This window comes from Drosophila subpulchrella, chromosome 2L, assembly GCF_014743375.2.
Source record: "Drosophila subpulchrella strain 33 F10 #4 breed RU33 chromosome 2L, RU_Dsub_v1.1 Primary Assembly, whole genome shotgun sequence".
Classification (NCBI taxonomy): domain Eukaryota; kingdom Metazoa; phylum Arthropoda; class Insecta; order Diptera; family Drosophilidae; genus Drosophila; species Drosophila subpulchrella.
The window spans coordinates 4,917,362-4,933,897 of NC_050610.1; the positions used below are offsets into that span (position 1 = coordinate 4,917,362).

At 40.4% G+C, this 16,536-nt stretch overlaps 1 protein-coding gene across 2 annotated transcripts in view; it reads right to left on the reverse strand.

Annotated features, from left to right (window-relative positions):
* The window catches only part of LOC119547216 (E3 ubiquitin-protein ligase TRIM9), an 84,060-nt gene that overhangs the window by 1,612 nt on the left and 65,912 nt on the right, over positions 1–16,536 (reverse strand). Inside the window, exons 2-9 of one of the 2 annotated variants that reach the window (XM_037853974.1) lie at positions 8,063–8,158; positions 7,868–7,999; positions 7,138–7,239; positions 6,914–7,073; positions 6,063–6,095; positions 4,634–4,773; positions 4,032–4,170; positions 1,581–1,814 (exon numbers count right to left, since the gene is read on the reverse strand). In XM_037853974.1, the coding sequence (XP_037709902.1) occupies positions 1,581–1,814; positions 4,032–4,170; positions 4,634–4,773; positions 6,063–6,095; positions 6,914–7,073; positions 7,138–7,239; positions 7,868–7,999; positions 8,063–8,158 (1,036 nt within the window). The remainder of the gene's footprint in view (positions 1–1,580; positions 1,815–4,031; positions 4,171–4,633; positions 4,774–6,062; positions 6,096–6,913; positions 7,074–7,137; positions 7,240–7,867; positions 8,000–8,062; positions 8,159–16,536) is intronic. The other variant, XM_037853975.1, reaches the window with a different exon arrangement.

Sequence of the window (16,536 nt, forward strand, 5' to 3'; positions counted from 1 at the left end):
TTACTTCATTAGTTTGCCATGGTTTATAGATTCTACACACAGAGGAATATTTTAGTACATTGTTCTTGATTTAAGAACATTCGTTCTTTAAAACATTTTGGTATCAATTATCTCAATACTAGAACGAATTGGTGAGCACAGAAAAGTTAAATCTAGTTTATTTAACAACTTTTCAATAAGTATACACTACTGAATGGACTAATTTTTTAGTTGTTGAAACAATGAAAACATTCTCATCTTCATAAATGTCGTTCTATCTTTAAGAACAGTCTAATCTTAGATTGGAACATCAGAATACTCTCTGTGTACCTAAGTATTTCATTTTGATTTAGTTATTTTATTTACGGTTGAATAAGCCACATACATTCAACGTGTCAGGCAAATTAAAAATCCTAAATATATTTTATAGGTTAAAAATAAAGTTTGAAAGACACTAATGACTGAGAAAACATATGGAAAAGAAAAGGAAGGACTGTTCTTCTTTCCTTCCCGCTTAAGCCCCAAAAATCGTTTAGCTAAACTCGTTGATAATTTTAATACCCAACATAATCTTTGCTCTTCGCCTTGCTGACTTCCTCAACTCAGTTTTGGCTTGAAGTTGCGAACTTTAAACTCCGGCTGCAAGATAACTCCCCCGACTCGCACTATCCATGGCCTGTCAGTTTCCTGTCTGTCGTCCTGGTCCTGCGGAATTATAACTGACAAACGCAGGAGCTTCGGGAGCAGGATGGCGAGGGGCGGGATATAGAACGCATGAGAGTCGTAAAACAACTTGGCAAACTGCAACTGTTAGTGTCAATGTCAGTCGCTAGGGGCGCCACCTGCTCCGGAGTTGCGCCAGCGCTTTTGCATATGAAAATTTAATTCGAAAACTTGAGTTTTCCAAAAGCGGGGACCACCGATGCTGGCGGGCACGTGTTAAATGGCGCGTGAGCAGCTTGGGGAATAAATTGTGTAAGTGAAAAGGATACAGGGCGGTTCCTTAAAAATAAAAAAGAGCGCGATGCGCTGCCGCAAATAAACTTTTGCATTTGACAAAAGTTTAAGTGCCGCACTTTTAATTACTTTTGTCTGCAGTCCAAGTCGCCGTCCTCCTCCCACTTTCCAACCACGCACATTTTCAATCAATTTGCCGAGGCATACTTCAAGGCGCCTCCGCCGGATCCTCTGTTTGTATTTGTGTTTGTCTGGCAGACGAAAGGACCTCATCCTTCGTCCTCGGTTCGTCCTAAGGTTCCGCTCCACGCACATGCAACAAGAAATGGCAAAAGTTTTCGATACGCCCCCTACTTGGCACTCGATTTTATTGGCTTCGCATTGCGAGGCGGCAAAATGGCAAAGTTTTAAGTCCCCAACCCCCAGCTGAACTCCCCCCGGAATCCTTGTCTATTAGTTGCGAACTTTCCGCATACGCATTGGCTCTTTTGTCAACGCCAGAATCCATTTGTTGTGCACATTTCCCACTTCTGGTCTCCCCCATTTTCGATCAAACTTTCTATCCCTGCGCCTGCTGTGCATTTTTAATTGAATTGCGAATGCGACCAGTAACCCACTGAAAGGTGAATGAGTTGGGCACTCACCGAGCATTTTATTCCGGGCCACGTCGATGCGGGCCACTCCGAAGGCCGGATCCGTATCTGCCGTGTAGTTGTCGATGGTGAACTCCCAGTAGTGGACGCCCCGGGAGAATCCCACGGAGCCGAGGGCCACCCGGTGCTCCCAGCCCTCGACGCTCACGGTGGCGTTGTTTTTGCTGAAGATTAAGCCCGAGCCGGCGCCGCCGCTCAGAACGGGATCAAACGTGAACCAGGCCACTGCAATGGAACAGGCGAAAATAGAGCTGATAAGTACACTTTAAAATAATAATGGGATTAATTTACTAACTTCATATAATATTTATTCAGTATGTAAAAAGATATTATTCAGACAGAGAAAATTTAAGAACAACCCGTTCTCAAAATATAGTCTTTAAAATATATTTAAAGACATCAATTTTATATCATCCTATTCCAAGAAGCACTACATTAGATACGATATTTTTGTATAAATTAATAACTGTTTTTAACTTTATTCTACTTATGGTGTTCATATAAGCTATTGTTAACATGTCAAGAATTGAGAAAAACAGAGGTTTAAGAAGTGATTTCACATACATTACGACGTTTACTTACAAGTCCCCGGAAGTGACTTCCCAAAAAAGAGAGAAAACTGAGACAAATATTATAGTTCCAAATTAAATATAAGCACACCACTTTCACTTTACAAGTATTCAACATATAAAACATAAAACGATTTTCTTTCCTTGGAAGCAAAACGATTTCTCAAGCTATTTCCATTTGGTTCTTCAGACTCAAGCTGATTATAAGCGCCTTATCCAATACCATCCTATTAGTTTTTTATTATTTTCGTAATTTAAGGAGATTGTTTTTCTTAGTGCAGGGAGAAGTGCAAAGTGGAAAGAAAAACAAAGTCAGACTGGTAGCAATTTTCCCCATTGTCAAAGCTCAAGTGGCCAGTGCGATTCGGAGTCGTGGTCGAAGTGCAAGTCAGTTCCCTGCAGTTTATGCTGTTATGCGCCGCAAAGTAGGCAACGAGTGGCGTCGAGTCGAGTGCTTTATTAAATTTCCTTTTTTATTGTTGTGGCCGCATTAAGTGGCCAAGGCTAGTCCGGAATCAGCTGGGACCTGCCTTATACATAGCTCCACTTCTCGGTCTGCTGGCGATGATGACGTTGCCTGTTTTATTGGCCACCAAAGGCAATTGTGTGGCCAAACGAGCCACAAAGCAAGCATCTGGGCCAGGAGGACTCCAGTCGGCCATTGTTTTGTTTATGTCGGGGATATGACTTTGCGATTAAAACTATGAGGGATTTGAGGCACGCACTATAAACCGAGAGCCCTGGATGCCGGCATTTAATTAGTTGTTATAAACCGTTCCCAGCTTCTTAATTGGATGACCAAGAGGGAGAAGGAGCTAAATTGTTTGCCAAATGATTGCGTCTGAAGTTGGGATTAAGAGTCTATTAAAATGAATCCGGGATGGACTCTAATCCCACTTCCTCTGAGTTCAAGAAAGCCCTTATATCTCTTTGGATTTTAAGTCTATGTTGTGTAGTATGGATATCTTTAATAAGTATGAAACGGTTCTAAGATTGTAGCTATCGAGGTTTTTCCACCAAATGTCCTCCAATTAGTTGCCTTAAGTAATTGAAACCACTTTAACCCTTTTTGTTTCCCTGGGTCAGCGTCTTCTTAACTGTTTTCTTATGTCTATAAGGTGTCAGAGCTAAGCCATTAGCACAGACCGCCCGCAAACGTCACGAGCCATAAACTGTTAACTGGTTTTTCCGTTAATCACTTAGGGACACGCGCTCGGTGTAAACACTTTATAAAATGGCAATTTGCAGTGGGATCGGTTTCTGTTTCGGGGTCGGACGGTCCGCTTAAATCGCCTGTGAACTCCGCGAAGACAACTTGCAGGCGCCGAGAAATAATCAATTAAAAGTTGCAAATTAATGGCGACCAACTAATAAAGCGACGGGCAGTAAATGCTTCCTAGAGCGTTCTGGGAATTTAATAAATTAAATAACTTTACGCGGCGTTTGGTTTTGCGGTGGATGAGGGGAGGGAAAGGGGAAGGATTCGGTTCCTGGAGGAACAGGAGCTGCTGTCAGGTGGCGCATGCATCAATCAAGTGAGAATTGGATTGCAGAAGACATCCTCCCCCGCCTTTGGATACATCCCCTTTTCTCAGCCCCTCCCAATACCATTTCCATTCAGGTTTTCCTGCCCGGCAGGCGTAAAAGGGGTCAATGGCTGTTTGACATGCAAAGCACGAACGGGAAACCAGGAGGACTCGGAATCGGGAGTGGAAAGTGGAAAGTGGGTGGTGGCGCATGACCGAAAAGGATTAAATTATAAAACAGTTGGAAAAGTAGCTCACAAGCCAGCCATCCAGGAGGAGCTTAATTGAAAAAGCTAGTAGTAGAGCAGCAGAGGTGGAAATGTGAAAATGTGAAAAGCGGGACTCACCTTCGGCAGTCTGCAGTCCAATCAGCTCCGAGTATTCACCCTCTCCGGCGGAATTGAAGGCCTTCACCCGGGCATTGTACATCGAGTTGAAGTGCAGGCCGTCCACGGTGCAAATTGTTTCCTTGCCGCAGTAGACTTCCTGTGGAGGGGGCAATCAAATTAAAGTTCTGGGTTAATAAATTGGAAGATGACAGCTATTCAGTCAGCCAATCAGCAGTTGGACTGGGCCATTCATTAGCTGTTTTGGCATTCAGTTTGCTTAACTCGTTCACCCTTACTTTAATGGGTATTGAATAGTATTTAAAGACTATTCAATGTGGGGATATTATCAAATTTCAAAGGTTGTTTCTAGATATGAAACCTTATTTAATTTAATTAGATTTTTTAATATTTGAATTACAAATATGAGATATTTTCAATAACAAAAAACAAATATACACAGGTGCCATACACATTATTAGGGTTTTGAAATCACTTTTAAATATAAATTAAGGTGTCTAAAAGTATGCAACCATATATTTCACATTCAAATGTAATTTCGAAAACCCTATTTATTTGTGTGATTAATGTTGTTCAATATTTATAGGGTAATCATAGCTTACCCTGAATTCTCCACCGCTGCCATCATCCAATTCCAAAACATAACCCTCGACAAATGAATGATTTGGTGGCTGCCACGCAACGGTAACCGAATTATTTTCGGCTGAACAATCCGATGGCAGTATAGTTGGTGTCATGGGTGCTGTTGAAAAATAAAAAAAGATCTATTACTTTTTGCTGCAGTAAAATAAAGAACACCAGAAAATACCCAAAATAAAAGTTAGTATTAGGGAAAAAAGAGGTTGTTAAATAAAAGTAAGCCAAATTATCAATGTAACCAAGACAAACACCACAACCAATAAAATAGTTTCATAAGATAAAATCCCAAGGACCAATTGATCCCTTAAAAAGCCGAAACGAATCTGTCAACCGTGAGGTTCTGTCATTCGTTGGGGTTTCATTTTTTATTAATTGCCCGGAGGGGCGCCACGCCTTCGAGTCGTAAAATCGGGGCATAAAACCAACGCCTCGTAATAAAAATTCATGACACAACACAAATGGCGAGGCAAAGTGAAGCGCCTAAAATTATGCCACAAAATAAACATAAAAATTACGACACTTCTGCCTCTGTTTCGGGATTTCCGCTCCCTTGGGCCTGGCATCGAATTAAAAAGGCGCCAAAAGCTGTCAAATGTCACCGAAACAAAAAGCGAGTCACAAAGTAACAAGTTAAAATCAAGGTGCCCCGGCAACCAGGCTAAAAGTGTAGGGGATAAGCCTAAGCAAAGGGCTTGAAGAGGGTCAATTGCGAACGAAAATACCAGAAAAAGGCTAAGGTAGGTAAAAATAATAAAAATAATAACCATATAAAACGAAAAATACAATATAAAAGCTTAAGCAGGAAATGATGAAGATGGAGGGACAGGGGAGTCAAATGAAAAGCGACAGTCGAAGGCAAGGGGAAAAAGTGGCGTAAAAAATTATGTCACTTGAAATGACATCGCTGACCACGCCCACCACGAAGCCGCCCCCGGGGGCTGACAGGCTGCGGTAAGGCATTTTTTGACATTCGCCAGGAAGCGGAAGTGAAACCGAAAATATTTGGACGCATTTTCGGGCATTCTGCTTATTTTTTTATTCCCAGCTAGCGGCTTAAATGAAAATGAAAAATTATTATGCGTAGGCGTGTGCCCGTCAAACGGAAAAGAACGGAAAACAAAGGCGGAAAGCAATGGCCAAAATCCATGAAAACAAAATGGCCGACGAACCAAGTAGATGTGTGGGTGAGCATGGTTAAGTGTGTGTGAATGAGTCAGTGTGTGTGTGTGTGGGCGATAGTCCGAAAGCACCAAAAATCAGTTTTTCCCAAAAACAGAACGAATATGACGAAATTAAACTTCATGAGTTTCGGTCTTGTGTGCGAAAACTTAAATTGTGTATTGATTTTTCATTTCATATTTTTGCATTCAAGTGATTTTAGTTGTTGCTCACCTGCCGGACATCTTTCATCTCCATCTTTGACGGCTTTAGATGGTTTATTTTTCGGTTTTATGGGGTATTCATTTAAATGAGAGCAAGCGGCACATTCAAAATGAAAGGAAGATGCAAGAAAAGCACAAAACGTTAGACATATCAGATGCATACAGTTTATAATCTATTTTAATGGTTATCTCGGTGTCTGTGTGTGGCGAACAAATGTGCACTATCCGATTTCAACACTTTCACTTTAATTGTCGGGAATCTATTTCTGGGGCTCCTCCGCTCGAAATTTGTCAACTCCACACATGAGATGTGCATCTCTCGATTCGATTTTCCCAGCACTTTTCCGGTTCTAATTTTGAAACCCCTTCTCCTGGGAGTTCCCCAACTATTTTCGAAGCCCTTCGGTCCCAACTCTTCAACGGCCCTCGATTGAAGGGCTCTTTCCGCTGTTGTTTCGAGGGCAAGTCGAGTGTGGGCTCTGTTTTTGTTTATGTTTATGCTTATGCTGGTGTTTGCAGGGTGGCCCAAAGTCACACCTTTGGCCAAGTGGGAGGGTGTGTGTGTTTGTGCGTAATTAGTGACAATATTTATGAGGTGAGTTTGCCTAGCACATACAGTTGGGCTCAATAATTCACCGGTGGTTAGAACACGACAATGTAGAACATTAAATTTCGGAGCTCAATTGTTCTACACTTAAATACTCGGCAAGATCTAACACATTTATGGTTTCAAATACTTCTAACATTGGTTTTTAACCTCTTAAATTATCACATCTAAACATTTGGTCTGACTAACATATCTATTAGTGTAATTAGCAGCAAATACTTCATAACTTTTTAATTTAATCATCCCTTGCTTACCTTTCATCTGGATAAAGTTCAAGTTATCTATGGCACGTGTCAAAGCAGCATCATCTAGGGTCAAATCCACGATGGGCGAAACCCGAGGGGCAGCATTAGTGACCTCCTGGTGCCAGGTCATGTCCGTGTTGGTCACCCGGTTAATAAGCATGGAGCCCACCTATAAAAAATGTTTACCTTTTTTTATTTACTGTTAACTTTAAAAAACCTTTAAGTAAACCCACCTGAAGAAAGGCGGCGCTGTCAGTCTCTTTCAGAGCCTCGATGCAGAACTGAATCAATCCAGTGGTCTGCTGTAATTTGCCAGTGCAGTTCGACTGTTGGTCCTGTGAAGAAAAATATATTACTTTATTTTACAAATAACATTTTTGTTGAAAGTAAATTGCTTTCTTTTGTTAGGTCCTTTGAATAACAGTGATATTTGTTATGGGGAATTTGCAGACATTTTTTATTACATATACTTGGAGATATGATTTGTATATGTACATAGAAATGTTCATTGTGATATAAATTATTATTAATAATATTTAAGTAAATGTTTCATATCTTTTATACACAGAACGGAACTTAAAAACTTGATATACAGTGCACAGAGAGAAATATTCAAGTACATTGTTCTTGATTTAAGAACATTCGTTCTTATCAATTATCTCAATATTAGAACGAAATAGTGAGATAATAAAAGTTAAATTTAGTTCATATATATTAACTTTTCAATAAGTATACACTACTGACTGGACTAATTAAACACAATGAAAACATTTTCATCTTCAAAAATCTGGTTCTATTTTTAAGAACATTCTAAACTCAAAGTTGAACGTCAGAATTCTCTCTGTGTACGGAACTTAAAAACTTATATGCACCTGTTTTGAAATTATGTTTCTTGGACAATGAGCTTTATATTCAACATTAATTATTATTTTTATGTTCTAGAACTAAAGGCCAAAAACCCACCTTCAATATCCTGATCTTGGTGTCCTTGTCCATGCGAATCGCCTCCAGCAGGTATTCGCGTCTGTCGTGGATGGCCTGGATGAGGGCCTCGCACTGGGCGTGGACGAGGCGCTCGAACTCCATGCAGGATTCCTGTTGGCGGATGAGTCAGATTTTAGCCGGATTGAAGATTTCGGTCGCCGGGTGCTCACTTACCGTAACTTTGTCGCTCATGCCTTTGAGGCGCTGGATGAACTCGGTCGTGGAACGTGCCTTCTCCGACAATTGTTGCAGATTGTGCGAGAGCTCCGTCTGCAAATAATCCGGACGAAATACAAAAAATTATTCCCGAGGACAATGACATCAGCGCGAAAATTAAAATGAAAAACCGAGCCGGAATGCAGTGTGCAGTAATAAAAGTTTACGGCTTTGGCTACGGTTTCTTTTATGGCAACTTTTAGTCACGCCCGCGGTGACAGCTTGCGATGGTCGTATCATTTCTTTTTCATAGTTACACGTCGAATTGAAGGGCTTTTCCGAGGGGAAAATTCATTAAAAAAGCAACCAAGCCACACCGCAAATAAATCGCTTGAAAAATCATTTACACAGCGCCGAGCCCAATTGTAGGCGAATAATAATAAATAACACGCAAGCTCTTCCATTTCCATTTGCTGGCATTTGCAAACCTCATTTGTTGAATGTTTTTCGGGAGACAATGTTGGTGTTGCGGCATTGGAAACATTTGCACTTGACAGTGACATGACACGCCACGCCACCCAATGAACAATTCAATTTTCATCAGCGCGCAATTTGCTCGGCAATTAAATTGCTCATACGCCCCCGCGCCGCCAACAATTTCAATTCATTAGCATTCGGCCCTCCCCGGGATCTGGATCTTTGTTTGAAATGCCATTCCTGCTCGGAATTTCCCCCCTTTTTCCGGGCTTTCCCTGCCCGCAGGACACTTTGGCATAAAACCCTCGCACAATTATTGTCCAGCTGGATGTCGAGGAGCTGGCTGGCTCAAGTGTCTGCCAGACGGGCTCTTGAATATAGAAATTGGAGGAGGGTTCGGAGATGGGTCCCTCATAATAACCGCCCTGGGCATTTACATGCTTTTCACTTTCCCCAGACAAAACAGAAAAACCGGCAACGACGTTCCGCTTCTGTTTCCCCTTTTTTCCGCCTTTGTCAGACACGACGTATACTCATTACCACTTTCTGCGCTTGTTTTCTGATTATTTTATTCTATTTGCTCTGCTTTTCTGTGCACTGCTGCCACTGTTTGTCGCCTTTGTTTGCTTATCAAATCAAAATAGCTGCAGGTACCCCATTATCATGGCCTTGCGACCAGGCGGGAAAACAGAGTTTGGCTTTGTTTCCCCGGTTTTATTACGGCTAGATAAAATTAGTCATGTCGGCTGAAAGAAACTCCTAAATATTAAAGTTTATTTAATTCTAACTTCTCTTTAAAGGTTCATTCCTTATTTAAGAGCTTTCTATCTCAACGAACTGCAAACAAACAAGCTTAGAAAAGGTATTTTCAATCTTGTAGCTGTGGTCTATGAAATCTCTTCAAATTCTTTAGAAATAACTCCCTCAGAATATTAATAATCCCGAAGCTCACCTATTTCTCCCATAAACAACCAATTTGATAGACAGCTCCCAGGAACTGATTTAATGCATTTGCGCTCATAACTCGCCAAAGATCCGAGTACAACCCCCAAAATCAGCCCAATTACAAGGAAATATTCTGTAGACAGGCCCTCGTAATGAGTTGGCTCTTCCGCAGAAAAGGGCAGCTTATGACGATTACATTCATTAGCTGAATGCCCCCAGCCCATTTAAGCGCTTCCCATTTTCCATTCCCGAAAACAGACAGAACAGACAGATGGCTAAGCGTCGAAAAGTCGGCGAGAGAAAAGCTGCTGAAGTTTGATAGTGCGGGGAAAAGGGACTTTCCAAGGCTGGGGGGAAAGTGCTGGCCAAGAATGCGCAACGCGGGCGGCGAACTGTTGAAATTTAATCCCTCAAGGGTTGCTTCAACGCTTCATGCACAATGCAGATGGAAATGGAACTGGGCTGGGAAATGAAAGGGGGCGAAATTTTGAATATGAAGTGGACGGACCAAAGCCGAGCGTCTGTTTTGCATTGATAAGCTACCCGCTCCTGTTGCTCCACGTCCTTTTCAAAACATTTTTCCTAGTGATTTTTTATGACGCAGCACCATGGTACACCAGGCGAAACTTCTATCAGACAGTAAAAAATAATAATAATATGACATGTTTATGCTCCACAGACGCAACCTCTTTAAAGTTGCCACGCATGCAAATCGTGTAAATAATTCAAGAACCCTCTTCTTCGGAGCTACTGACGTGGCCGTGACACATGTTCCGCGGGGAGACAAATAAATTATTAAGTTGTTAAGAGACCCGGCCAACAACGGCAGTCGCTCACATTAATATGATAAACGCTGCAACAATGTGCTTTAAGTGAGCGCCCGAATGGGCGACTTAAAATGGAAAGTCACTGCCAGATGGGACGAGGAATGGGGAGTGGAATGAAATTACCCATTAAATTGCAAGCATTAAGTTGCTTATGAGCTGCAGGAAACAGGGAAAGTTACCTTTAAAATATCCGTAAATAATATTTAAATGTTCTTTAGCGAAATGAGGAAATATTACAGCTATTAAATATGCCATTTAATAAACCTTTGAATAAAAATGTCTGATACTCTCTTTCAGATAAAAGGTTTCTTAATGGTAAATCATAAATAAAAAATCAAGAAAATTACTTTTGCATTTCCTTTACTAAGAGACAGCAGAAATTTAATTGAAACATTTAAGAATCCAATGTAATATTCCGTAAAAATAAAGATATTCTGAAGAGCCATTTCTGTAACATTTATGCAGCCATTCTCTTATCGCCTCAAATAAAAGCCAAATGAGTCTGCGTCCTGTACTATAAAGATGCCAGATTTCATATCTTGCCAATGCAATGGCAGCAAGCCAAAAGGCAGAACACAAGCGTTGACAACATTCTCCCTCCCCAACTTCAACTTCAACTCACCTAACACACGACATCGCACAATTTGTATAGTTAACGGGGGGATAGGCTGACCAGAGCAAAAGATTAAAATCGCAGACTTCGTGGCGACATCGTAGTCGTGAATTCAACAGAATGTTGCTTGGCGCCGCCATTGGCAACAAGTTGCCAGCTACTGTGCAGTTGGATTACACTATGTAACAAGCAAATCTTAGAAATAGATTAAAGAACCTTCAAAATAAGTCTCATATCATGTTCTCAAACATAAGTAATACTTATGATTTATAAGTAAGTTATGAAGTGAACTTAAATATAAAAAAATGAATTATTTAATCATGAAATTTATTCGGTTTTTTAAGTTAAGACGTATTGAATTGCCTGTCTGATATTACAAAAGATAATTATTAATTATTTAGTTTATATGATTGGTTTTTTGTTTAAACATCTAAGCACCTAATCCATTTAAAATACATTTTATGGAAATACTATATTTAATCCGAAGCTCAAACTTTGTAGCTAAGTGTTGCAATATAATGTTGCCCATAATTCAGTTGCACCGACGACGCAGTTCTGTGCTATAAATAAACTATATTGTACGCGGATCGTGCCTCAGACCGCGGTTCATTAGTTGCGTGATTGTTGGGGAATTAGCCAGAGAGATCGTAGTCTCCGGGGCCATTAACTTGGGATTGTGCAATACTGGCCAGCCACAAAAGGCCATAACTTGCCAGAGCTGAAAATGCGATGAATTTCCCGAAACGAGAGCTCATCATCTGAGCAGCGACACGATGATACATGTCATAGGATAGTGGCCAATATTTATGGCGGAGTGGAGTGGCAGGGACGTGACAACGACTCAAATATCCGACGAACAGGTGGCCGGGCATTCGGGTTTGAATTATAACGCACTTAAGCCATAAAGCCGCGGATATACGAGACCCGCTTAAGTAGCTCGTGTTGCCGGCACTCTGGACACATGTTCGCCGCTCTTTAAGCCCGATCCGAATATGGTGCTTGGCATTAACGCACATAAATAATATTTACAGCCATTTCGTGTTGCACATGCAACACGTGGCTGTGGCGATTGAGTTGTTGATGCAGCCTAAATGGCCAAAAGATTTAGCCACAAAAATTACGGCGTCTTACTAGGGGATTTAGCAGGGTGAGCCAATGCTAATGGAAATTAATAATTGCGGAAATAAAATTGCTGGCCTGAATGATAATAAATAAAATGAGATAAAAATAAAGACCATCTAGGTCTTAGGACTTCATCATATCATGTCATTTGCTTCTTTTTATAAAATAATCTTTTAAAATCATTTATGTATAATCCAATAATCTACTATTATGAAAAAGTATGGAAATTAATAATTGCTGAAATACGATTGATGACGGAGGGTCATAAATATTAAAATATAAAAAGTAAGACCATTTAGGTCTTGGGTCTTCATCATATCATGTCATTTGTTTATTTTTATGACATAATCTTTTAGAATCATTTATATATAATCCAATAATCTATTATTATGACCCGGAGGGTCATAAATAATAAAAGATAAAAAGTAAGACCATTTAGGTCTTATGCATATCATTTCATCATCATATCATATCATTTGTTTTCTTTTATAACATAATCTTTTGTTATCATTTATATTCCAATAATCTATTATTATGAAAACTATGGAACACAATCGCTGGCCTGGAGGATCATAAATAATATAAAATAAAAAGTTAGTTAAAAGTTATATATATAATCTTATTGTTTTTTTATAACATAATCTTTTATATAAATAATCTATTATTATGAAAAAGAATAGTCCTTCAAATCCTGCTAAGTGATGCATATCCAAATTTTGTTATTTATTATATTATTTAAATATATTTCTGTATAATGTTAGTCTTTATTTTCGAAGACTACGAGTATAAGATATTCATTTTAAAATCCAATAACTCGGTCGTGAATCACCCTAGTCGAAACCTTTAAAGTGGAGAAGAGCCGTCTCGGTTGGGCCTCTCAGCTGGCCCAATAATTTGACTTGTGCTTCACCTTTTGCCGTCTCAGTTTCCCCTTTCACCCACGCACCACCGCCGCGTTTATCCATTCATAACCGACGCTTTTGCTTCCTTGGCTGCAAACTGTTGGGGCATGAGTAATGCGAGGCGCATTGCAGCCGCCTTTTGGGGCCCGATAAAAAGCTTAAAATACAACTTACATTCTGACAAGATATGAATTTTAAGCGCGCGTCCCATTGATTTATGTGGCAGTCAAAGGAAGCGTCTGACGGAGATGGTTTTTTAAATTGGATTACGACTGGCTGGCTCCGTCTGCGGACTTTTCTGCCTGGCCTGCATGCCAAGTTTTGCGATTAAAAAGAAGTCAAGATGTCGGCTTATTGCGCTACAGGTTCCTCTAATTAATTAGTGACTCCGGCAAATATCATTCGAAATGGCAAAAGTAAACAAGATTGGAAATCAGCATGGAAATAGACGGGCAACGGAAAGGAAAGCAAAACAACGAGCAAATAAACAAACGAAGGGGACTCCCCCGGTGGCGACTGATTGCGATTCGGCGTGGCGCCCCCTAGTGGGCAACACCACAGACAGACGGACAGACATTCGGAAACCGCAGAATCTAATTTGGAAAACGTATGTGGAACTCGTAGAGCATGTGGAGTCATCTGGCAAAGCAGCGGATCTATAGTCAACAAATGCCCCGGGGGTGTGTGAAACAATATTGGAACTACTCGTGGGGGAATCCAACCGAAAAGGTGAGGGCATCGAAGGGGGCTCAATGAATGCGCAACAATCAAAATATTTTCATGACAAATTTAAAACAACAGAACCATGAAGTGGAACACGCTGCCAGCATTTGGTCAGCGGCACATTTGCCATAAATGAGGAACAAGTTGTGCACAGGAAGAAATATACAATATTGTATAAGAAGATACGAAGTTACTTGCTCCTTGCTGTACTTACTTTCCAAGTTAAGTGGTTTTACAAAAAATGTGTATCAAACGTTGAAGCTTAGTTAAATTTTAGTATACTGATAATGACTTTTGTAGAAAACTTGTATACTTGAATTGTTTTCTGTGTGGACTAGCCAATCGAGCGGAATGGGACATGAGAACGGGCAACCTCGAGACGGGAAGTGGCCAAGTCATGACCGCAGAGGGGTGAATCCTTGAGGAACTTTCGATCCATCAAAGTAGACCCCTTCCCTTGCAATTTTGCTAATCCCTCGACCAAAGTAGCGTCACACGTGTCTGCGTTTACAATTCATTACGAACGCCTCGAAACTAAGCCCCTTTCCGACTTTGAGCTGACCCAAAGTCAATTTCAGGCTGACTTCCAGACATTCGCCGGTTGACAACCCCATTGTCCGGATAACTCAGAATGCACAACGGCAGCTGGGTGACTGCAGCTTGGCAAAACAGAAAGCCACTTAATCTCGTCGGCGGAAGAAAGAGTCGGGGACTCTCTCCGCCGAAAGGACAACCGGTCTTCATCATTACTTGCGCATAAATTAGGATTAAGGCGAGACACATAAAGGAGGCCAGGGGAATGGGCCTCACTTCTGCAGAAATCATATTCGCAATTTTGACCTTATTTGGATTTGCTTCTCGGGTATGCCGACTCCACTCCTTATACGGATGGTCACTAAGGGACCAACTAAGAAGCAATTGCCAATCTCGTTTTTTCTCCTAATTTTGCATCGTTATATACACACATTTGCAAGCCCCAACGAGGTTCCCCTATCATTTTTATACCACTAATGGGACAGAAAGTTGCCAAAAAACTCGCTAGATATGCATTTTTCTGACACATTCCATGTTCGCATTAGTCGCGCTGACATTTCGTGTCAAATTAGTGACATTTAGTGTCATAAAAGTGCGCAAATTGCTCAGGCAAATGGGGGAACTTGAGTTGCAAAAGGACTTATTATCAGGGGTTGAATTCATGACGCGCAGTCATGTCAAAAAACAATCATATGTGTTTATACACATGATGAAAGCAACGAAGAAAGGGGATCATTACTGTCAGCTAATATTTCTTTCAAGGCTTGCAATATTAATCTTTAGGATATGTTTGACAAGAAACATTAATCCGATAAAAAAAATCCGCATTTCCATATCTCTTTCCATATTGTATTTGAAATCCACTCATATCTAAACTGAATTCTTAAACCATTTTTCTAATCTTTAAATGTATGCATAAACCGCAGACTGGCATGGATTTGAAATAAAACATTATTTTATCAGCCCAATCGCTGCATATTCTTTTTTCCAAAGCCGTAGAAAAATAAACCGGGAACAAAAACAGAACTCGGAAACTTTTTTTGCGTTGTTCCAGTGACAGTTGCAAACATTTTCAGTGCCTTCTTTTTTCGGGGACAGCGATGTTTGTGTTGGGTATTATTATTTTTATTCTGATTGTCACAACAGCAGCAGGGCAACCCAAACTGGTTTCATTTTGTTTGTTATTGTTATTGCTGTCGGATGCATTGTTGTTGTTGCGGTAGTCCTCTGTTAAACATGTTTGACACGGACTCTCGTGGGATAAGTCCCCCTATTCTGGAACCCAATCCCAGTACCAAAAACCGAACCCTCCTGCAGCATCATGCGAGTAAAAATAAGTTTTGGCCCGCAGAATTTGCCCCCCCAAAAAGGGGCAAAAAACCAAAAAAAAAAACAGCAGTAGCAGCAACAATGCTGCAGAATTTCGAGCTTGGGGGAAAACCCAACAGAACCAAACCGAACCGAACTGAATCCAGCGGCACAAAACGATCTGGCAGTGACAAGCCGCATACCAAAAGCAGCCAGCAAAATGTTGACAGCCTGACAAACCGACGGCCAACTGGGAATGGGGAGGGATTCGCTCCTTCTTAATAATTTAATTTGTATAAATTTACCCAATATGTCAAGAGCCCATCAATTTGCTGCTAAAAGGGGAGTGGACTCTCTAATTAGCCAGGCATTCCTTTAAAGGAATTCCTTTGCAGATGGTCATGGGTATTTGAAAACATTTTCATTAAATTTAAATTATAAAGTGTTATTATCATTTTCATTGAAATTCAATTTTCTTTGCAGTAGGTCATTAGGAAATGTTTTGATAGGAAAATAGTTTGTTTAATAATCTTACTGGTACCAACAAATTGCCAAATCATCCACGTCAAACTCCCTTCATAAAAACTCTCCCTTGAGCAGGAGGCAACAAATAATAATAAACAGACTCAGACTAGGACACACAAACTTAACCAATGCCCACTATCTGGACACGGCAAAAAACAATTTGTGCCCATTGTGCAACAACGCACGCATAAATATCCAACATATAATATGTTTTTGCCCCTCCCTCTCCTCACAACGTTCTCAATCCTTCCACAACCTTGATCCCATCCTAGCTATAGCTAACCCCACAATCGACAACTTCAACATCATTTCAAACTTCCTGATCAAAGCCAAAATTATTAATAAAATATAATTCAAATAAAATAAAAATAAAATCAAAAATAAGCATAATAATAAAACACTGTAAATATCTAACCATGTAGATTATAAGCTAGATTTAAATAGACAAAAGAAAACAAAATGAAATTATACTAAACCAGAAGAGCTGAAGGCCTATAGCTGCTATAGCTCATGATC